This window comes from Temnothorax nylanderi, unplaced genomic scaffold (assembly GCF_030848795.1).
Source record: "Temnothorax nylanderi isolate EJ_2023f unplaced genomic scaffold, tnyl_v1.0 TNYL_tig0222_pilon, whole genome shotgun sequence".
Lineage (NCBI taxonomy): Eukaryota > Metazoa > Arthropoda > Insecta > Hymenoptera > Formicidae > Temnothorax > Temnothorax nylanderi.
In genome coordinates this window covers 30,013-53,757 of record NW_027249284.1, presented here as the reverse complement: position 1 = coordinate 53,757, position 23,745 = coordinate 30,013, and the positions used below count along the sequence as shown (strand labels likewise).

The 23,745-nt window shown below is 41.1% G+C and overlaps 3 protein-coding genes across 4 annotated transcripts; 1 reads left to right on the top strand and 2 right to left on the bottom strand.

Moving 5' to 3' along the window:
- Nucleotides 1–13: 13 nt before the first annotated feature.
- On the top strand, nt 14–23,681 carry LOC139779373 (uncharacterized). Its single transcript, XM_071717723.1, has 5 exons — nt 14–82; nt 1,628–1,806; nt 9,586–9,778; nt 19,311–19,390; nt 19,484–23,681. The coding sequence occupies exon 5, from the start codon at nt 21,303–21,305 to the stop codon at nt 21,930–21,932; it is 630 nt and encodes a 209-aa protein (XP_071573824.1). The 5' UTR covers nt 14–82; nt 1,628–1,806; nt 9,586–9,778; nt 19,311–19,390; nt 19,484–21,302; the 3' UTR covers nt 21,933–23,681.
- LOC139779359 (uncharacterized) lies at nt 10,266–11,024 on the bottom strand. Its single transcript, XM_071717705.1, has one exon. It carries the CDS (start codon nt 11,022–11,024, stop codon nt 10,266–10,268), a length of 759 nt encoding a protein of 252 aa, XP_071573806.1.
- On the bottom strand, nt 11,814–13,318 carry LOC139779372 (uncharacterized). 2 transcript variants are annotated; one of them, XM_071717721.1, is made up of 3 exons: nt 12,841–13,318; nt 12,432–12,760; nt 11,814–12,359 (listed from the first exon to the last, which is right to left on the bottom strand). In XM_071717721.1, the coding sequence occupies exons 1-3, from the start codon at nt 13,109–13,111 to the stop codon at nt 12,078–12,080; spliced, it is 882 nt and encodes a 293-aa protein (XP_071573822.1). In that variant the 5' UTR covers nt 13,112–13,318; the 3' UTR covers nt 11,814–12,077. The 2 variants fall into 2 exon arrangements, with proteins under 2 accessions (XP_071573822.1, XP_071573823.1); XM_071717722.1 differs by having other exon boundaries at nt 11,814–12,290.
- Nucleotides 23,682–23,745: the final 64 nt, after the last annotated feature.

Sequence of the window (23,745 nt, the reverse complement as noted above, 5' to 3'; positions counted from 1 at the left end):
CGCCGCGAAAGTCGATCAACCGATCTTTCTGATCCACGACTCGCACCGTGATATCGGTGACGTTTCGCGCGACGATCGGAAGGTAAATGATCTGCGTCGGATTTTCCGACAGTTTATATCCCGGTGGAACTTTTCACGGCGAATTCGTGTATCGCGTGCACCGAGCGTCCGTTGCTGTACGCTCCCGTGGTGATGCTGCATTCGATGCGAATTATGTTCACGCTCATGACGTCAACGGGTCCGTTGGAAACGCACCATTTGTTCGGTTTCAGGATACGATCGCGCGAGAAACCCAAAAGAGAACCAATGTTGTTCGGTTTTGTAAAATTCACTCTGTAGGCGCACTTTATCTCACTCCTCATGGTATTCTCGTTGGCGCGAAGAGCGAGTATCGTTCTATCACCGCCGTCATCGTCGTCGTTCTCGCCGTCGCACAGAGGTCAATTTGACCGATCTGAGCGGTGAAAATTATTTAAGAAACCAAATCAACCTTTATTTATAGAAATACGTATATACGTTTATATAACGTTAGAATTCAATAATATTTACACAGAAATAAAAAATAAAACTCTACTTTATTACTGATTTTAATGCGTACTTAAAAAAAACATGTTAAAATTTTTTTTTGTTATATACATAAAGAGTAACGATTCTAGAATATATAAAAATTAAATGATACATATTTGGAAGTATTAAATATATATTTTGTCAACTTGGAATAACAATAAAAAATAGTGAGAAAGTTCTAATCACTGTCAGTGTCGTAATTTAGATTATTAACCTTTAGACCGCCGGCATTTGATGAGCTTTAATCCTCTTAGAAAGTCCTCAAATTGTTGTGCTTATATCTTATATATAACATATACAAAGTTCCGATCACACGTAGAGTCTATATTTAGGTTTTCCGGCGGTCTAAAGGTTAATAACAGAGTCATCGGATGATGCAGCTTTCAGCAGGGTTAGCACTTCTTTGGGTAATGCAGCACTTTTTTTGATGTCTTTGATTCTTAAATTTGTTATTATGGGATCTGACGAAATAAGAAGCATGTGAAACATATCTTCTATAGTCTCTTTCCTAGAAAATTTTCTTGAATGAAATTCTCTGTATCTTTTGACATCCTTATTCCGTGCTTCCTGGGCTTCTTCGGACATCTGTCCGATTGGTAAAATTGCTGTGTTAATTATTTTTCCTCCGTGAATTAATATTTTATGCACACTTTGTGACATGTAATACCACTGGTATAATTGTAGGGGAGACCGGGGCTAGACCGTTAGTTTTTTTTCGGTGCCGATTTTTAACAACAAAATAAATAATTGTAGTTAAATGTGGTATACCACTGTAAAGAGTGAACCTTTAGCTACAAAATTTATACAGGAAATTTTTATCTACGTCGCTTTGTTTAACCGGTATAGAGCAAAAACGACAACGGTGCAAAAATTGAAATCTCAAAAATGCCGGGGTTTAACCGTTACACTGCATTTTCAATACATATACGTACATCTAATCCTGAAAAATGATAGGATACATCTTAATAATTGTTTTTTAAGAAAAAAATATAAAAATTTATTTAAAATTTTTATGCGAAACGTTATTAAAAAATAGTTACGAGGGTTCCTCTTTCCGCAGAAGTCACTCGCCCGACTTGTTTCACTCCTCGACGTCCGATGACTCTATTCGGTGTCTGAATGGTTGTAATTCCCGCCTCATCCATATTCCATATGCAGTGAGCCTGGAAATGCCCGGAAATGCCTTGGAAATGCACCCGGACTGCTTACTGACGGATTAACCCCAAACACAAGTTTCAGGTTTGATCGCCCACGAAATATTAGACATCAACGATAATGAAAAAACTACACTGGATTCGTGTTCAGCATGCATTACTCTTTATAATCACGTACCTCAAGATTTGGAGAGCAAATATTATAGCAGATATTACAAAATTTCCACGCGCAGAAAATGTAACTTTTACCTTCCGAAAACACGTTTGCCCTCGTAAAAATCATAACACGGCAGGTAACCTGCCGAAACTCCGTTGGTCACATGGGTACCATAAGCAGCGTTTACAATGTTAATAGCGAGTTCGCACAATATACAGGTTCCGAGATACATATTTGATTTGGCGGATTTTCCCCGTTAGCGGTCTAGCCCCGGTCTCTCCTACATATAATCTGACAGTATCTAAGCAGTATTTCTCGAATAGAGGAACGTTGATTTTAAACCTACAACTAATGGTTTTTAATATAATGCCAAATTTATAAATAAGTTGTTTGTCTACTCCAGTAATATTCGACGAAAGTTTCGGATTTTCAAAAAATCGCCGGGCTGTGTTGCCATCATTAGTTGTACCAAATCCGTATTTTGGCATATCAATTAAGAGCCCCATTTCACGACGAAATCTTTCTTGGATCTCTTTCTTTCTCTGATCGACTTTGTCTCTGTCTGACTTTTGAATTTGCCAGGTTTTTATTTCGAGACGATAAGATACATGCAAGAGACATTGAAAAACCTTGATCCATGCATGGAGACTTGATATTCCATAAGCTAAGTTTTCTTCTTTTATTGGTCTCTGTAAAACAGTGTCGATATCATTCATTTGTTTGGGTGTAGCTCCACACAAATGACAATTTTGTCCAGCGACATTGGACAAAGAGCTGCATATTTTCCCATCCACCATAGTTAAAGATAGTTGTGCGTGCACTAATAATCGTTTTCCATTAAATTCCATGGATGTGGGTGTCAGAAATTCGATCTGCTGTTTAATTTTGTTTACTTCTTCCTTTACTAACAAGGGAACGGTCGGGGGTGTCCGAGACCGATTTGGATGCGCTTTGGATATGTTGTTGAGCATCAAAAAATATTAGACTCGTATTTTTTTTTTGCGGCTTATCTCGACGTTTATTGGTCGAAAAAACCCGATTTAGAACCTACCCGATTTGGATGCGCTTTGAATATGTTGTTGAGCATCAAAAAACATTAGACACGTGTTTTTTTTTTGCGGCGTATCTCGACGTTTAGGGGTTGAAACAACCCCTCGAAAATAACGGATTTTATAGTTTTTAGCGAATATCTTCGAAAATATAAGGCGTATGAAAAAAAGTTTGGTACAAAAGGTTTATGGCTTTTTGTGCTCTTTACAATGGCGTAATCAGATTTTTCAAATTTGTCACATTTTTTAATTTAACCCCACCCCCACCTATTATTTTTGCCAAATATAACAATTTTTTCAACGCAAATTTAAGAGCGTCAAATGCCAAATACATCCATGTGTATTTTTATTATGATACCATTATTAGATTTTTGGCAAGACGAGATGATATGTGGTATAGGCGTCGCGCTGTAGGTAGGTGTTGCGTTATTTCTGTTCAAGTTGCGCCGTACGCTTAAAAATTTCCATTTCAACTCCGGGATGACCGAAAGCGCTGATGCGAAGGCCAGCGCAAGGCTATTTCGAGAGTCCTGGACTAGCAACGGAATGTCGACTCCGACATTATAAATACCGCCGAATTGTATCGGGCGGGCAGTCGCAAATTGGAAAGAGACGGTATCAAACCTAACAAAGACCACTCCATTAATTATAAAGTGCGTATTTATTTATATAATTAAAGTTCGAGACAAATATTTAATTTTAATATCTTTCAGAATGAAGTTTAATCCATACAATGTAATAATGCTACTTTCTGCAACTTTCACTGCTTTCAACTATTCACCTCTCTCTCTCTCCAAATTATGTTATGTACTTCTCGCTCAGCGACTCAAATCTATCTGCCGTCCGTCCGTGCCTTCCTTCAGAACGCGCGAAGGCTTTCCCCTACTCCATATAACCTTCCGGACTTCCTGCTTATTTATTTTCGTGCTAACGCTATCGAAATAGCGTAAACTCCTCGCTGTCAGCGCCTAGTGCTGACCTTCGCATCAGCGCTTTCGGTTGTCCCGGAGTTATAATTGGGATAGTGTATTATTGTAGCGGTTAATGTGACGCACGTTCAAATTTGCGACTGCCCGCTCGATCTTACAATTCGGCGGTGGTATTTATAATATCGGAGTCTACATTCCGTTGCTAGTCCAGGACTCTCGAAATAGCCTTGCGCTGGCCTTCGCATCAGCGCTTTCGGTCATCCCGGAGTTGAAATGGAAATTTTTAAGCGTACGGCGCAATTTGAACAGAAATAACGCAACACCTACCTACAGCGCGACGCCTATACCACATATCATCTCGTCTTGCCAAAAATCTAATAATGGTATCATAATAAAAATACACACGGATGTATTTGGCATTTGACGCTCTTAAATTTGCGTTGGAAAAATTGTTATATTTGGCAAAAATAATAGGTAAGGGTGGGGTTAAATTAAAAAATGTGACAAATTTGAAAAATCTGATTACGCCATTGTAAAGAGCACAAAAAGCCATAAACCTTTTGTACCAAACTTTTTTTCATACGCCTTATATTTTCGAAGATATTCGCTAAAAACTATAAAATCCGTTATTTTTGAGGGGTTGTTTCAACCCCTAAACGTCGAGATAAGCCGCAAAAAAAAATACGAGTCTAATATTTTTTGATGCTCAACAACATATCCAAAGCGCATCCAAATCGGTCTCGGACACCCCCGACCGTTCCCTTGTAAGTCTGCCGTTTCCTTTTTGAACATAATTTTAATCGGACGGCAGTGCCTGGTTGATGACGGTTTCATGTTTTGCCATATTATGTGTTTTTTATTATTACTATCTGTCATAGTCATGCATAATGGTACAAAAGATACAGTAAATAAATATGAGTCGTTATGTTCGCCGCTTTCAAAAACTTGCTTATATTGACTTTGGCCTGCAGCACCATCGCATCCCCATTTTATAATTAAATATATGTTTGTAGGTATATCACTGCTAAGATTTAAAAGTTCAAGAACTTCGGTTTGAACGGAAATCAATCTGTAAACAGTATGATTTATAAGCTGTTGGAGTCCAACTTCTGCAGAAATTTCACTTATTATGATGCCTTCAGGATAACATTTCTTTTTTGCTTCAAGTATCTTATTATAATTGGGATAAATATCTGCATTATGATGTTTATTGACCTGCTGTATAGTAATATATTGTTTTTTTGTTAAGTTGGTGTCCATGTATAATGCTAAAGCTTCTTCAGGTGTAAGTTTCTGGGGCATTTTTTTAGGCTCCGTTGTAAAACATTGACTGAGGCCGCCGCGTATTCCGCGTTTCACGAACAGCACCATGTCAATGTCGGTGAGCAGCTCAAAACGCACGCCGGTGTACCCAGCATGGCGTCCCACGTGTACCCCGGCAATGTATAATAATGCGCGGTAACTCGCCAAACACGTGTCCCGAAAATTTTCAAAAATATCCGCCAGAAGAAGCACGTCGGTCTTGAGATACAGATCGCTGTACTCGCCGAGATCTCGCACGCGAAAACGTCGCCAGACCCTCGTCGCGTGCTCGTAGTCGCTCTCGCTCGCGGTCTCGTCGGTCAGGGAGCTGTAAAAGACCTCGTGCGGCGGAAGCTCGGTCTCCCGCAGTTTGTCCACGCTGTCGACGTACTCGTACGGAAATACTCCCTTGCGAGTGAACAGATCGAGATCCTCCGTGCTCAAATCCGCGTACTCCGAACGCGTTATTCTCAGCTTGTCCTTGTTCAAATAGGACGCCAGGGTTTCGATACTCGCGGCTAAAAATTTGTACGAATCCACGAATGGAAGCTTCACGTACCGATCCCATCTTCCGTCCGTCTGCGTCTCCTTAACGGTCTTCGAGAACGATATGTAACTTTCCTTCGTAAGCGGCAGCAGATCGACCCCGCCCTCGAAATCGTTCGCGATTTTCTTGACGATAAAGTGCGCGCCGTAACCCGACAGATTGTGGAAGAACACGGGAATCACGTACACGTTTCTGTAATTCAGATTGCAACGAGAATGCGCCGGACCTCTGTAGCGTCCGGTTAGATGACAGTGATCTCGCACGCGCTTGTCCTCCGGTTGGAACGCTTTCCCACACACGTGACAATGCGTCGCGAGCCAAAACTCGCGTTTCTCGTTCTCCGTAAGTTCTACCATCGATATATTGGTGGAAAATTTAGTCTTAACGCGATGTGCGAGAACGCGAAGCTCAATCATATTCCCGTTCCGATCCGTTCGCAATACTCTCTCTCGATACATTTGTCCGTCTGGGTCACCGTTTGCCGCGCTGCATCGCTCGCCTATTCAATTTATACTCGTTCGTTATCTCAACGGAGGATGTACCAACTAGAATACACTCTTTCCCGGAAAAACGACAACCGCTCGCCGCATCCTCCGAAAAAAATAAAAGGAGAAAATGACGAGAGCGACCTCGAACGAGTTCGGACACGCGCTAAAAAAAATAATCGCGAAACGTACAAATCGAGTGGACGAAAAGAGTCGTCTCGTCTGTCTTTCTCCCTATCGAACCCTCGTCCTCGCGCGCGCGAACGTTCTCTCTCTCGATACGCCGGGGTGGGCCGGAAAACCGCGTCCGGCCCATTAGGAGAAAAAAGCGCGCGACGCCGCGGACGGAAGGATGCGCGCGTCGCCGCGATCGACGACGCGACGCTCCTCTTTCGGGAAGACGCGCGATTTCCGCGCGCGGTCGATAACGCGGAACCGCCGCTCCGAGCGCCCCCTCGGAACGCCCGGGTTCCCCGCCCCGAATCCCGTTGGCAACACTGCGGCGCGAAATTCCTAATTACCCGCCTAGAGAATTTACGTCCTACAAGTACCCAACAAATACCAGTAAACAGCTTCCCCCCGCGTCGAACTCCCCCTCTCGCCCTGTAAATACTAGTAAATCGCCTAGGGACTTTTCCCCCCGCAGTTTCCCTCCACCGATGACCCTTAACACCGTCCCTCGTCCCCCTCGCCCACCTCTTACGGCGTTCCCCCCGCGTGAGCAAGGCCTCCCCGACCCTCCTAACCGCATGCCTGGGGACCGGAGTGCCCGTTACCCTGCTACTACTGAGCAACCGGATGTTCCGTAACAGACAGGACTTTGATGAGATAATTACTTGCTAGAAACCGGAGTATATATCTTAAAGGAGGTTTTTTGGTTTCCGCGAACATAGTGTTAATTGGAGTTGAGATTCGATATCCTAAACTAGCTCTGATGACTTTATTTTAGATAATTTTAAGCCTGTGGAACTTGGTAGAGTCTTTAAAGGCTTACACCTGAGTTGAGTGACCATATTTAGGGAATTTTTTTCTTGGGAAATAATTGCTTTATTCAAAAACTTTTTTTTCTATTAAAAAGAGCATGTATTCTAGTATGTTTGTGAATTTTTTTATTAAAATTTATCAACAATAAATATTGGGTATTGGCGTCAGCGTAAGCCCCGTTTTTTTGTGGTGTTTACCATTTTGAGTTGTTACGTCATCTGAAACAAAAATAGGCATTAAATTCCTAATTAGTGATATACAAGATAGCTACGAGCTGAAAAAAATTTAAAAAAATATATTCGAAAAATGGCGGCTATTTGAAGTTTGAAGGCGATTTTTGATGTATTTTTTCAAGTTAACAATGCATTTTTTAAACATTTGTAAAAAATTTTTTTTTAAAGTCTGATCGTAGCTAATTAGACAAAGCATCCAAGAATATCGTGTCCAAATTTTAAAAAGATCTATCGATCCGTTCTCGAGATATCGTGAACACCGTTTTTGAAAACCATGTTTCGAGAAAAACGCGTTTAAAGTTTGGGAAGAGATTTGGAGTATCATTAATTGTTTATAATGCTATAACTCGAAAACGGCTCGTCTTACGAAAAAAATGCAAGAGACAAAAAAGTTTTATCTTGACCCGAAATTATTAGTAATGATTAAAAAAATATTTTTTTGTTAATTAACAATAAAATTGTTTACTTATTTTTTTTTCTAATGTTACCTTTAGTTGGCGATTCCGGGGCCATATAAAAGTCCTTCGATTTCAAGCAGGTTATCAGCATCAGCTGCTTGCAATTGTTTACGAAGAATTCTTCCTTCCCGTGTTGTATTGACGGCTTGGATCTCGGCCTGATAAAGACGATCTTTATCTGCCTCCTTACAGTAATTGTTGGCATTTGGTCCAACTTTAATACCCAAGTATTCCATGACTTTTAGATATGATTTGCTTTCTGCATTGAATGTACAGGCTAAAACCTCACATTCTTCTCACACACGCATAAACTACTAAAGGCTAAAACTAGCCCCGCTCCGCCCCGCTTCAGTAAAACCTGCGTAACTTCTACAATTCTTCGAATTTCTTAATAATATTTTAACACAATATTCTTGAAACTATACATTTTCAAGAAATGCAAAAAAAGAAAAATCGATTTTTTTCAAAATTCTACTCAGGTGTAAGCCCTTAAGGCAGAATATATGAGAAGCATATTCTAAAGAGCCTCTTAATATGGCTCTGTACACGTTCATAAAAAGTTGGGGGTGAGAACCCCACCAAACTACCCGCAAGGAAGATATGATGTTCGCGGTAACTCTAGCTTTGGCGATCAAGTGATCCATGTGGAAGATATCTGTGAGCCTAGAGTCTAACACAACTGAAGGACTAATAATCTGATCATCTATGCTAATTACAAAATTCTCGAAGTTCTGCTTGAAGCGCGAAAAGATCATAAGCTGTGTTTTGGAGGGGAAGATTTCGAGTTTTCTATCTCTCAGGTATTTTTTCGTATCTGATTAAGTGATTTTTGCAGAGTCAATAGCTTTCTGGAAGGTAGTCGCTGTAGCATAGATCACGATGTCATCTGCGAATTGGAGGATCTTGGTACGCCGATGTAACAGTTTCGCTATTTTCCTAAGATATAAGATATATGTTAAATAGGGTTGGGCTAAGTACCGACCCCTGGGGGATGCCCTTTCGGGAAATCCGGGGAAGAGTCAGCTTACCATCTACCACAAATTGAACATTTCTAGACAGGATCAAATTCTGAACAATTGGCAGATTCTTTTGGGAAATCCAAGTTTTATCAGGTCCCGGACTAGGATATCCGGGATGACATTATCAAAGGCTTCTTTGATGTCCTAAAAAGGGCTGCAGTCACTTGATTCTGAAGAAAACCTTTTTGAATTTCCGAAGTCAAAACAGTAAGATTATCAGAACAAGATCTAAACTTACGGAGCCCATATTGAAATTTCGGAATGATACCACAGTATAACCAGTAGGGGCACTCAGCGAAAATATGCGTGGTCGCGCAGGTACAGCTGCGCAGCTTTTGTTTTTGGTAGGATCCAATGAAATACAAGGGGACAGGAACGTGCATATGTACGAACATGTGCCCAGACCTAAGTTGTCATCTGTGGTTGTCATTTTTCAGAGATTATGAGAAATAGGTAAAAAAAAGCAACGATATATTAAGTGCAGTGTTAAACAATGCACTAATAACAGTTCGAATTCACAATGTAGTTTTTTCCGTTATCCAAAAGATATTAAAAAGTAAGTTTTCGTAATGTAGAAACTAAGTTATGTTAGGTTAAATGAAATGAACTTATAAAATAAGTTTAAACTATTTGACAAAAACTATTGACTTATGAAATAAGATGATATTTGTAATTACATTGTAATAAATTGTGTTTTTAAGGGCAAAGCAATGGGCTAGCACGTGCTTTCGAGAAGATCTCATATGTAAAGCACACTTATTATACAATTGTTACAGAGTGTATAGTGATCATTTTGAAGATATGTTTACAAATTATTTGAGAAATAGATTAAATTGGCTTGCAATCCCAACTTTAAACATCACAAATAATGATGAAAATGATCAGAACGTCCAGGTTAGTATGTCATATAAATGCTACAGATATTTATGTATACACTAACGTGCAATTCAAAGAAAATGTAAAATAAGTATTTTTTATTTTTTATTTTTTTTTAGTTTAGGATATTAATTGATTATATTTTGGTTGACTACAACAACTTCAAATCCATCAATTTATGCAATGCAACTGAAATTAGGTATGTCCTGTTGACTTTTGCACGAGATACTATTAGTTCAAACAAGGATGAAGTTGAGAAAATAATAACCACACGTTATACTTTGAATATCGCTTTCTCGTTATATTTGCACAGAGGTATGTATACAAAGACGTGATTCTCGCACAGCGGATCGACTTCAACTGACGAACCCCGCTCGTCGCCACTGGTGGTACGCCTCGCTCTGGTCGAACCGGAAATGTCGACAATAGCGCCACACATTGCGCGTGATTCAAAAACGAGTGTTGAAACATTTTCTCCAACACTTCCGCCGTTTCACAACTCGTCTTACTCCTCGCAAAGTCCAATACTCGTACACATTCTCTTGAACAAGTCTTTTGCGAGAGCCTTCGTAAACACATCCGCTCGTTGACATTCCGTTCTTACATACTCTACAACGATTTCGTCATTTTCTACTTTCTCTCGTATGTAATAGTATCGAACATCTATATGTTTAGTCCTCTTATGAAACTGAGGGTTTTTGACTAGGCGGAATGTACTTTGATTATCGTCATGTAATACTGTAGGTTTTACACATCGATGTCCGATACCATTTAACAGATTTCTCAACCACACAAATTCTCTAGCTGCACATGACGCGGCTATATATTCTGACTCAGTCGTACTCATAGACACCAATTTTTGTCGTTGAGACGACCACGTTACCGCTCCGTTCGCTAATATAAACACGTAGCCTGTCGTCGACCTCCGCGTTTCTATGTCTCCTGCGTAGTCGGCATCTGAAAACCCTACTAACTCGAGTTTGTTATCAAAGGCACTATACTCTTTACCTACACTTATAGTAGTGACTAAATACGCAAAAATGCGTTTCACAGCCTGCCAGTGGCTCCTACTATGTCGATTCAGGTACCTACTTACACTGTTGACGGCGTACGCTATGTCAGAGCGAGACACGATAGCCAAAAACATCAGAGACCCTACTGCCTCGCGATACGGCACGCTATTCTCTAGCTCCTTGTCTGATTCTACAGGATACAATACTGCATTAGGATCGGCCGGTACCGATACACCTTTTGAGTCTTTCATCCCGAATTTCTCAATCACAGACTCTACGTACGCGCGCTGATGAATAAACATTGATCTATTGCTCCTATCTCTACAGATTTATAGCCCGACAAAGCAGCTGGAATCACCTAAGGTAATATCAAAAACTTTGCTCAACGAATTTACAATTAATTGAAGCACTTCTTTTGATTTCGCAGCAATCACACCATCATCGACAAACAACGCTAAATAAACCCGAGAACCTTCGTAAATACCGAGAAATATACACTTGTCTGCGTCGGTTTCTTTTAGGTTAAACTTGGTTAAAAAAACTCGAGAACTTTACGTTCCAGCACCGAGGTGCTTGTTTTAACGCATACAGAGATTTATTTAGTTTACACACGGTCCCAACACTCTCACTTTTTTCTTTACCGACAGCGAGTCCCTCTGGAATCTCCATATGGATATCCTCTTGGAGCTCTCCGTACAAGAATGCCGTCCGAACGTCGAACTGCACGAACTCGAGATCGTCCTGCGTGAATACAGCCAGAAGAACACGTAGCGAGTCATATCTCACCACTGGAGAGAATGTCTCCGTGTAGTCCGTCCCCTCTCTTTGGAGAAATTCACGCGCCAGTGTTGCCAGATTCTAGTTGAGAGCTCCCGCCGTGAGAGGGCCGTAAATCCGCCCAATTCCGCCGCGTTTCAAATGTACCAATTCCGCCCAATTCCGCTCCTCCAACGTCACATTTCGCCCATTTATAACTCTTGTGTACTGCGCGGAAGCGGGAAGATTGAAAGAATTGACAAAAAAATGTTATAAAAATCAAACATTTTTAGATACTTTTATTTAGATAAATACTCTTTTTCTATAATATTTATACTTTAAAGATAAGACTTTACATGCAAAGCAGACCATAATCAAAGACGCGCGGCTGCAATCGCGCGGCTTGAGCGTCAAAAATCGCGCTATTGACACTCGACCTTTACTCCTGTCGACCCTTAAGTTGATAATTTAGTTGTTGAGAGTCTGTTTAGCGTCTTGATTACGCGTCAGGACTCCACAATGGAAGCCTCTCAACAACTAATATATATCTATTCTGTCATGTCTGTCATGTCATTCAATTCCGCAAGCAAATTTAACATTTGGTTCCATTCCGGGACGGGAGCAATATCTACGCCGTCTATATCCCCATCTTCAGAAGTTAAGCCGATAGCAATGGTAGGCACCTCGTTTAAATTACCATCCACTTCCTCTTCATTGTTGGAAGCAGCCACTACCGCTTCATTTTGTCTTCTGATGTACATCTGTTTGGAGTTGAAATTCTCTATCATTTCTTTCGATGGCTCAAAACTAGAGCAGCAGACGCCGTTTACCTGATATGAAATACTTACCACAATCACATTTTTTAAATAATATATCAGTTAGTAGAATAAAGCAGTTCTTACCTGAAAATGGGTCCTGACACGTAATAACGCTTCTAACATTTCTATTTGAAGCTTGTTTCGTAATTTAGTCTTTATGACATTTAAGACGCTGAACAGTCTTTCAACAACTGCGTTGCTTAGTGGGAGGGATAATGCAGAAAGTACAAATTTGGCTAAGTCCTGGAAAATGTGATGGCCTGCCCCATTCTTCATATTCCAAACACATGACCAGAATTTGATTATATCGACTACTTCAACGTCATCCTCATCGGGGCAGATTTCAGACAATTGGAAAGAGGCCAGTTTCATCCATTGGCTCTCCATGGCCTCCAAGTCTAGGTTTGAATCCTCTGAAACGAAAGGGCACTGAGGTAGAAAAACAAGTTCTAAAAAACTTAAAAATGTTAACCGCTTATTAATGATAACTTACGGATGATATTTAATGGAAGATTTCCGAACTCTGGTCTTCCCCCCGCTCCCAGTGCGATGTTGGGTGAGAAAGCCTTTAATTTTTCTATAGACTCGATGCAAGAAGGCAACCTGTTGGTCAACTCTTCAGTGAGCCTCACTAAAAAATCGGTACAACGATTCTGAACCTGGCGCAGTTCCTCATCAGGCAGCTTTATATCAAAGGCGACTTTCCAGAAGTTTTCTCCATAGTTTACCAACTCAATAGGCTTAAAGTTTTCCCGTCGTAGCATCGCGTTTCAGGGCTTGAAGTTCAATCAGACGGAGCATTCCTGGTTGAGATTGTTTGAGAGCTTCAGGCTTGATTATGCGGTTCGCCAGACTAATGAGAAAAGTCCTGAGATCTTTGTAGACTTTAGAGATGTCAGCCACTGAACTTTGAAAAACCACGTTTAAAGACGTGATTTCGCGCAGAATTGGTCTCAAAAATGTGAGGTACAGCATATTTGACATATCTTCATGTAAGGCTGCCAAGTGATGGGCCATGGTACATTGCTCTTTAGGATCTGCGTTTGCTGCAGTTCTGAAAAGGGTTTGAAGCTGTACGTATTGTTCAAAGTGCGACTTCACAGCCCCATACCAAGATAACCAGCGAGTGGTAGCCAACTTCACCAATTGAGGAGGTTTTTGTCCATTAGTAAGGGACTGTAAATTGAAAACAATTAAATTTTAATAACGTAATTAGACTCGTGAAAGCTTCAATAATTTAAAATTGGCGAATGCGAGTCGGGCGCGGAACGTGGTGCGCAAATAAAACTTAAAAAACCATGTATTCAGGTGTGATGAACGTTTCGGCTCTTCTTTCGAGCCATCTTCAGCATTTATTGAGACAAGAAGATTCTATTCCTGCAGAGCTCGAGGCAGAAAGCTCCTTTCTTGAGGAGATATGTCGTGACAAGCGAGCTGGTACGCACGGTTATAGTGGACATTTCCACTCAAGGTCTGCAGCAGTCAGAGAAGTACAAAAATTGAAAAATCGCAATAAGATGAATTCGAAAAGTCGCACATTTCGGAAATTAGAGAAGAGTATAAAGTAAAGTTTCACGCATGTAGGTTGGGTTTGTGACCAACCGATATGCGTGAAACTTTACTTTATACTCTTCTCTAATTTCCGAAATGTGCGACTTTTCGAATTCATCTTATTGCGATTTTTCAATTTTTGTACTTCTCTGACTGCTGCAGACCTTGAGTGGAAATGTCCACTATAACCGTGCGTACCAGCTCGCTTGTCACGACATATCTCCTCAAGAAAGGAGCTTTCTGCCTCGAGCTCTGCAGGAATAGAATCTTCTTGTCTCAATAAATGCTGAAGATGGCTCGAAAGAAGAGCCGAAACGTTCATCACACCTGAATACATGGTTTTTTAAGTTTTATTTGCGCACCACGTTCCGCGCCCGACTCGCATTTCGCATTCGCCGATTTTAAATTAATTACATTTTAATCGCATTGGTTACAAACTTCCAATTTTTACAAAAAATTTTAAAATCTCACCTTGTACAATTCCTCATATTGCATCTTACGCAATGCACTATGCGAAAACCAATTTCGCGACTCTCTTAACAGAAACTCTAGGCTTTCTGGGAGGGATTGACTTGCTTTACTGGTGCACTTATCAAGGCCGTGGCATATGCATTTAATCAAGTGTAGGCTGGGGGCAGTCATATCGTTTTAGCAATGCATATAATGAATAGTTAGAGCCGCACAGATTTGCGGCGCCATCAGTTCCCAGAGCAAGCAAATGTTTCAAGTCCAGGCCAATTTTTTGCATATAGAGCTTGAAGACATTATACAATGCTTGCGCTGTAGCTTGCGGGGTTACCACAAGCCCCAACAAGTCCGTAATCATTTTCTGCTTGGTATAACTGAAATATCTCACCATTAAAGCCAAGTGCTTCACAGTTGCATTGTCTGTTGATTCATCCAAGATTACAGAATACCAGCTATCGCCGATATCTTCGATTAATTCCCGCAGCATACATGGTGCTAACACTCTGCATATTAATTTTGAGCATTTTGTTCTATGAAGCCTTAACTCATTTAGCTTGCTGTCCTTTCCAATGTTCTTGAGTAGCACACCCAAATAATCAACAGTTTTGACACTGGAGTGACATGCAACATGTGCCGCAAGTTTCAGATCGATAATTTTTGATTCAACCGTTTTGGACTTGAATCCTTAAAGAAAATAAAAAGTATGACAAAGTAAAGCAAACACCAAACCAAACCACGTATACATCTAAAATAAAAGAACTCGAAAACATATATTGCACACCATAAGACTGAAGAATAGTCTGACCGCTGCCTTTACGAGAAGGTAGAGCACTTTCGGCTTGTTTGTGCTTTTTGGCTTTGGTATGGTCCATTAAGTCTGTTCGATGAGGCCTTAGGGTTGTGCGGCATAGTTTGCAGTAAGCCTCAGGCTTTCCTTCGTTTATGAGAACCTTTGAGGTCCTTTGAAGCCAATCTAAATCACAAAAAGAGAGAGAGAGTACTTTAAAACTATTATAAATATATGCAATAAATTCATAGAAAAGTTTGGTATTGAGGTTAAGAAGATATCACTTACGAGAAAATATAGGTTCTTTCTCCCAGTCTTCATTATATTTCTTTGTATATTTTGAATACTTTCCCATTTCTATTCACAGGATGAAAAAACAGCATTTAAAGTTGTTACGTACGAATCGTACGATTACCGCCTCTCCACATAGAAGCTGTGTTCTAAAATGCACTGTGTTTTACCCGTATTGGCCGTATTACACTAGCCGCTAACGATTGGTGGGTGACTGCGTCTCTTGACCAATGAGAAAGAAGCTGTTGGCGATTCCGGCATTTTTCATTGGTCAAGAGACGCAAACGCAGTAATTTTTCGACATGTAACGATTTTCGCCCAAATCGCGGATTTTTCTTTCCCATCCCGCCCATTTGGCGGATTTCCGCAAATCAAAATTTTGACCCGCCAACTGACCTCACGTTTCCGCCCATTCGGCGGAATTCCGCCCAATCTGGCAACACTGCCACGCGCACAAAGGCGCGCCTTGAAACGTAGCACGCTTCCATCTGTGTCCCTTAAGATTTTGAACACCCATTTGGAATCTATCGTCTTTTTCTTCGAGACTCTCGGCACGATCGTCCACGTACGATTGTCTTCGTGCGCCTTGAGCTCTTCTTTAACGGCTTCGCACCATTTCGACGCATCTGACCCCATCACTACTTCCCTGAATGTTGTTGGAATATTGTATTCGACTAAATTCGCTTGACGCTGCTTAGGACTTGCAGTGTCACTTTGATATCTCTGCGGTCGCTCGATAGTCGCTCTATTTCTTAGCGAACGAGCCTCGGTTACCGACTGTGGTGTAGATCCTTTGGTAGGAGTTTTCACAACCCTGGTCTTGGTGTCACCTGCCTTCTCGGCAGCTGTACTCGCCCCACCTGCTTTACCTCCTGCTACTCTACTGGTACCTGCTATACCGACTGCTGCGTCATCGAAGTCTTCGTTCTCGATTACTGTGTCATCGAGCTCGTTATCCTCGATCGATGTCTCGTCGAGGTCCTCGTTATCGACCATAACTTCATCGTTCTCTGCATCATCCACCTTGGGTATCTTTATCGTTACCTCCGATACTGGGTCTTGGAAATCTTTGATACCCACGAACTCGTGGAATACAACATCTCTGGAAACAGATACAGTCTTGTTCTCTATATCATACAACCTGTAGTTGTTGGAGTCCCCTTGGAACCCCACCAGGATCATCTTCTTCGACCTCGCGTCGAATTTCTTCACGAATTGCTTTGGAGTGTGGACATAGGCCTCCGATCCGAAAATCTTTATGTGATTCAGGTTCGGCTTCTTGCCCATCCATCCCTCGTAAGGCGTGCCACTTCCGCCCTGTCCCGACCGTCCAGCTTTATTCAACGTGTACACTGCGGTACCTACGGCTTCCGCCCACAGACTCAAAGGTAAATTCTTCGATTGAAGCATTGTTCTCGCGCACTCGACAATCGTGCGACTGTCCCTCTCCGCTCGACCGTTTTGAGCTGGAGTATACGGAGCTGTATTCTCCATCACTATACCTTTGGACGTCAAATACTCGCGCATCTTTTTATTGCAGTATTCGCCATTGTCCGCACGAAGTATTTTTACCGGCCGATTGAATTTATTCACGAGCATCCGCTCGTACTCCATGAACCTGTCGAAAACATCTGCCTTGTGCTTAATAAAAAACACATGACGAAACCCCGTGGCATCGTCCTTGAAAGTTACGAAGTATTCCGCACCACCGAGAGATCGCGTCTGCATCGGCCCGCACACGTCGCTGTGGACGAACTCGCCCGGTTTCCTCGCTACCTTCACTACTGGCTTGTCGAACGGTAGCTTATGCGATTTTCCTAGTTGACAGGCCTCACAGAAAAACTTCGAGTAGTCTTCCACGGTTACACCTTCTATGACACCGTTTTTCGCTAATTCACTCAGTGACTTTCCGTTTATGTGGCCGAGTCGCTCGTGCCACACTCTGATGTTCTTTTCCGAAACATTCATTTCTTCCCGCACTTTTGGTACTCGCAAAAACAACCGGTAAATTTGATTCGTTTGTCTCACTCCCGTTGTCGTGATCTGTCCATCGCGTTTGATCTTGACACTTGAGTCCTCAAAATTCACCCCAAAGCCTTTTACTGTGCACGCGCCGACAGAGAATAAGTTCTTTCTCACATTCGGTACCAGGAGAACGTTGTTAATCGTCCCTTCCTTCCAGACGCCATCCACGAGCCTCTCGATTCTTATAGTTCCGACCCCTGTCACCTCACACACACCGTTGTCACCTAGCGAGACACTGTCTCCCCGCGTTTGACGAAACTCTACAAACCAATCCTCTCGAAAGGTAATGTGTGCTGACGCGCCACTGTCGAGAAACCAGACATCTCTTACATCGGCACGCAACAACTGCTGCTCCTGGTCTCGTGTGGGATCTGTATATCGACTGTCACTCGTTGCTCGCGACTTCCCATCCGTCGCGGACGTCGCTGCCACATACGCGCACGAACTTTTCGTCTGTCCTTGTCCATCGTTCGGCTTATCCTTCGTTGGACACTCACTCGCGAAATGCCCTTTTTCTTGGCATCGATAGCACACTATGTTCTTTTTAGAACGCCGCTTTTTCTGATTGTCTTCGCTCTTCGTACCGGTACCCTTTTTCTGCGCACTTTTTCTAGTAGCTGCTAACGCACTAACACTCTCACTCTCTACGTTCAGCCGAGATTCTTCGCGAATCAGCCTCTCTAACAGATTGTCTACAGTCTGTCGCGCGGGTTCTACACTATCCCACGCCGTGATGAGTGTACTGTACTTAGTCGTTAGGCTAGCGATTTTTGCCATCACAGTCAGATCGGTCACTGCCTCACCGACATCACTGAGTTGCCGCGCCATGTTCTGCACCTTCGTCACGTGTTGCACGACCGAATCTGTCGGACTCATCTTGTACTCGTGGAATCGCTTCGTGAGAATCAGCTTGTTGGTTTCTGACTTCTGTTCATAGACTTGACACAGCTTTACCCACATCTCGCGGGCGGTGGTACACATGATTACGCAGTCTAGCTGAGCGCTCTCTAGAGATGCCGCAATAATCGCCTTTGCTTTCGCATTGTCTTTATTCCAGGCTTTCGTTATTGCTGCGTTCGCTCTCTCTGCGTTCTCCGGTTTTACCCTCGTGCCATCTACTACGTCGAAAACTTCCGTTGCCTCCAACACAGACTGAACATGGAATTTCCACCCTTGAAAATTCGTCCCATCGAGTCTCCTCACATTTCTCGCGAGTTCGTCCGACATTTTCACTCTTAGTTCTCTGTACGGTACCAGAGAACACTGCCACGCTACCACGACGCTTTGCGGAAAAAATGGCCGCCTTCACACGACCGCGTGCGCCACGGAAAAATCCGCTCACGCTCCCTCGTGCACCTTTTCACGCTACTTCTACCTTGCGAGCTCTATTACGCGCAGGTAGGTGTCTGGGCCCATAACCTGTTGACTTTTGCACGAGATACTATTAGCTCAAACAAGGATGAAGTTGAGAAAAGAATAACCATACGTTATACTTTGAATATCGCTTTCTCGTTATATTTGCACAGAGGTATGTATACAAAGACGTGATTCTCGCACAGCGGATCGACTTCAACTGACGAACCCCGCTCGTCGTCACTGGTGGTACGCCTCGCTCTAGTCGAACCGGAAATATCGACAATAGCGCCACACATTGCGCGTGATTTAAAAACGAGTGTTGAAACATTTTCTCCAACATGTCCAACGTAATGACATGCAATATGGTCAAATAAGACCACAATGTCATAGTACTTTTTTTATTATTACTTTTTTATTATTATGACAAATTATCATGTTGTTGTATTATTATAATTATAATTATTACGATTTTTAATTATAATAAGTTTGTTTTTAGAATAATGCAGTCTCTTCACAATCATCTATCAGAATTTTGGAAACACATACATTCCCGTCGTCTTTACAGGTATTGATCATAATTATATAATACAATATAAATATAAATATGAATTTAATTATAAATAAAATCAAAGGTTAATATTATATTTGCAATTTACAGAATGCACAAGATGAATTTGTAATATCAGATTTGCCAAATTCTTCTACTTCATATATCCGTGATGAATCGGAGAATATTCCAATGAAACAGGAAGTAGCATTGGCACAGATAGATGTACATGGATTGTCTCTTCAAATGTCATCAGAACATTACGATTAACTGAACAATTTTAAGGTTTTCATTCAAAATTCTTCAACTTATAAACCTCCTGAAAAAAAGCGAAGATTAATGTTTAATCATGAAGAACAGACTTTTGAATGTCAGTCATTATCTGGAAAAAACAAAAGCGCTCAAACATCATATACATTGATAAATTTTCATAGTAACTGGCTTGAATGTAAAAAATTGTGAGCTAAAATAAAAAGACTTGAAATAAAATTAATGCGTAAAGAAAATAAAAACTTAAAAACTAATGGATTAGAAAAACGAAAAGAAAGTTTGGATGATTTTAAAATGCGATAAGTTTTTACCTCGTGAAATGGCTATGTTCGTTAAAGAGCAGCTTTCACTTCGTAATAAAAAAAAACATGGCCAAGATATTCCCAGAATTTAAAGAATATTGTTTCCGTCTTTATTTTAAAGGCCCAAAAATATATCAAGTATTATCTTCAATTTTCATGCTACCATCGAAAAGAACATTGATGAGAATTAGCAATAAATATCAAATCGCAAAAGCTGGCATAAATCAAAATGTCTTTGATTTAATTTCAATAAAAACTAAAGCTATGAAAGAAGCAGATACATATTGTACAATTTGCCTTGACGAGATGTCAATTAAATTTCATTTGTATTATGATACAAGCAAAGATGAAGTGATTGGTTTAGTTGATAATAGTAAATGCGCAAGTCGTTCGTTCCAGCAAGACAGGCGTGTGTTTTTCTGGCGCGATCTATATTTGGTACCTGGAAGCAACCATTATTATACGTGCTTTCTGCATCTACGACTAATAGTAAAATCTTAAAAGAATTGTTAATGGAATGCATCATTAAGTTGCAAAATATTAATTTGAAAGTTGTAACTGTAGTTTGCGATATGGGCTCCAATAACATAATGTTGGCAAATCAACTTGGAATCACACAAGAAAATCCTTTTTTACGATAAATAATAATAGGAAGTTCCGGTTGGAACGTTGGAGTGAGTGGACGGCTCGAGGATGGAAGAGCGGTGAGATTGGAGGAAAAGGAAGGAAAAAGGAGGGAAGTCAGCGGGGGATGGGTGAATCGATAGAGAGAGTATGGAAGATGATGAGGAAATGAAGGAGGTGAGAAGAATGGAACGTGAGAGGAGATATAGAGGAATTCGTACATGAAGAAGTTTGGAGGTTATGACGGAGCCGGTCGTGACGAGCGGGGGGAGACGAGAGAGGGGAGCAGAGCAGATGTGGACACGGAACTGTGAAGCATGGAGATGGCGCTGAGGTGAGAGGGACGGGCGCCGGCTAGGGCCGAGACGGCGTGGGGTGCCGGCCCCTCCAAAAGAGTGGGTTGGGACCACTGCGGGGCGTCGAGGCGCGGCATTGGAGCGCGCGGATGACAGTGAGGAATGGAAGGATCGAAAGGAAGAATCGATAGAAGGAAGCGATAGAATCGAGAGGAAGAGGAAAGAAACGCACGTGGCAGCAGCAGAGTAGTCGAGCTTTGAGAAGAAGTGGATAATAGTAGTAGAAAGTAAGCGGAAAGCTGATTGTAGAAGGAATAGTACAATAAACTTGGAAGGAGCAAAGGTAAAAAGTAGAGGTGAAAGAGATGGAATTCAGAGGAAAATTTATAATGGAAAAGGAGGCGATGGAAAGGATATGGAGAAGGATCTGAAGAGATAATGAGAGAGGTCAAGGAGGGCTTTAAGAAAAGAGATGAAGAAATAAAGGACCAGAGAGAGAAGATAGAAAGCTTGAGAAGAAAAGTGGAGAGGTTAGAGCAGAGTGCGGGAAAAAGGAAGAGGGACGATAGCGAGGAGCGGAGGGGTAAGGCAGAGGCGAAGAATTGGTGGGAGGATGAATACGAGGAAAACGAGGAGGAGGAAAGGAAGAAGAATGTGATCCTAAGAGTCGAGAGAGAGAGATGGATCGGAAAGGGAACGAATTGGGAGAAAGTAAAAGAGCTATTTGAGAAGGGATTAAAGGTAAGAGTAGAGGTAAAAGAAGTAAGCGTGATAGGACAGAGGGGGGTTTGGTTGACGGTATTAGTGAAGATGGGAAGTGAGGAGGACAAACGGAGGGTCTTGGAGGCGAGGAGAAGGGAAGGGTACAGGCTCAAGGTTAAAGTGGCGGAGGATAGGTCCGTAGAGATGAGAATAAGGGAAAGGGAGGAGAGTGAGAGGAGAACAAAAAGGACGGAGGAGGATAGAGCGGTTTGGAGGAAGACTGAGGAGGACGAGATCGCGAAAAAAATGGAGGAGAGTCTACTGATGGAGTCGGGTGAGGATGAGGAGGACAAGAAGGGAAAGTAAGTGAAGAAGTCTGGCAGGAAGGAAGGAGGCAGAGAGACATGGGTGGGGAAAGTAGAGGGAGGAGGACTGAAAGATGCCGGAGGAAACGGGAGGGAAAAAGAAGAGTAGGAGGGATGGAAGAGTAGGAGGGAAGGTGGAGGAAAAAGAGAGAAAAAGGAAGATGGAGGGTATGACGGCAGGGGAAGGGGAGAGGAGGAGGAGAAGTGAATAGGAGGTAGTGTTAACGCAGTATGTTTCAGAGTCTGAGGACAGGGAAGAACCGAGACAGGATGGACGGAGGCGGAGGGACGCAGATGCGGAGGAAGCGGAAGAAGACAAGCAGAAAGGGAAAGGAGGAAGAAGGAGGGTTGAGGAACTAGTCTAGTTGTAAGGTCGTAAAATGGCCAGGCTAAGGGGGTGTGATCTGTAAGAGGTTTGGGTACGTTCCTTACAAAAACGCCTTGTAAACCCTGCGGGGATATGCAATAAACTTATCTACGATAAATAATACTATTGTTTCCTTTATGTATGATGTACCACACATGCTCAAGGCGCTTCGGAACATGTTTTTGAAATATGCCTTTTTATTTGCAAACAAATGTGCTTCAAGTAAGTATATTAAGGAATTTTATGCACAAGATTCCAAATTTAGCAATCGACTAGCTCCAAAATTAACAAATTCTCATATCAATCCAAGTTATTTTGAAAAAATTGAAGTTCGATTTGTAGTTTAATTGTTAAGTACATCGGTTACAGCTGGTATGAACATGTATATTAATTTTAATAGATTACCTGCTGAAGCTATTGGTACAGTCACTTTTATTGATCAAATTGATAAACTGTTTGATATTTTAAATTTGACAGAAAAATATAATGGAGAGAAAACATATGCTCATGTTTATAAAGGTCTAGATTTCCACGTTGAATTTCTAAATGAATGTCTTAATTTTTTTGATTCATTACAAATTTTTAATGCCAGAGGAGAAAACATAACTAATAGAATAAAATTTATTCCAGCTTGGAAAATAACAATTTCTTCGGTACAAAAAATATGGAATTTTTTGGAATAAAAAAATTTTCAGTTTTTTCCGACAAGAAAACTAAATCAAGATCCACTTGAAAATCTTTTTGGAAAGATTTGTTTCAAAGGAGGAAATTGTTTAAATCCGACATCGACGTCTTTTACTAGGACATTTAAAGTATTACTTTGTCATAATTTTCTAAATACTGGTCACGAAAATTGTAAAAAAGATTTTAATGATATGTTAATGCAAATTTAAAAAATGAGCGAGGTAGAAAAATTTGAAGATAATCGAGAAGATAATGAAGTTGAGAAAGAAATTGAGATTAATAACGATTTTACTTTTGATAGTACTGATTATCAAAAACTTGACTTGATGGAAAAAAATTCGATTACATATCCCAGGTAGCAAACACAAGTCATTTTGACGTCAAATACTAGTCATGTTTGTACAAATGACGTCAAATGACCAAAAAGCGACTATATCTTTAAAAATGACATTATACTGACGTTATTCCATAACATCATTATGACGTCTATTTTTAGTCATTTTTGGTTAGGTTAGTCTATGACATCGGCGACTAATAATGGACGTTTATAAGACGTCATTTCTTAGACCATCTAAAGACGTCATTTTAAAGACGTCTTAAAGTCGTCCAAATAAGGTCTTTTTGTAATATAACTATTTTTACTTCTTAATATTGTTTAATAAAGTAATAATAAAATAAAAACCACAAAATTAACTGCAATATGTTTGTTTAGCAACTTTATGATTGAAGTGGCGAATTTATGGTATAAGTGGATGTAGTTGCG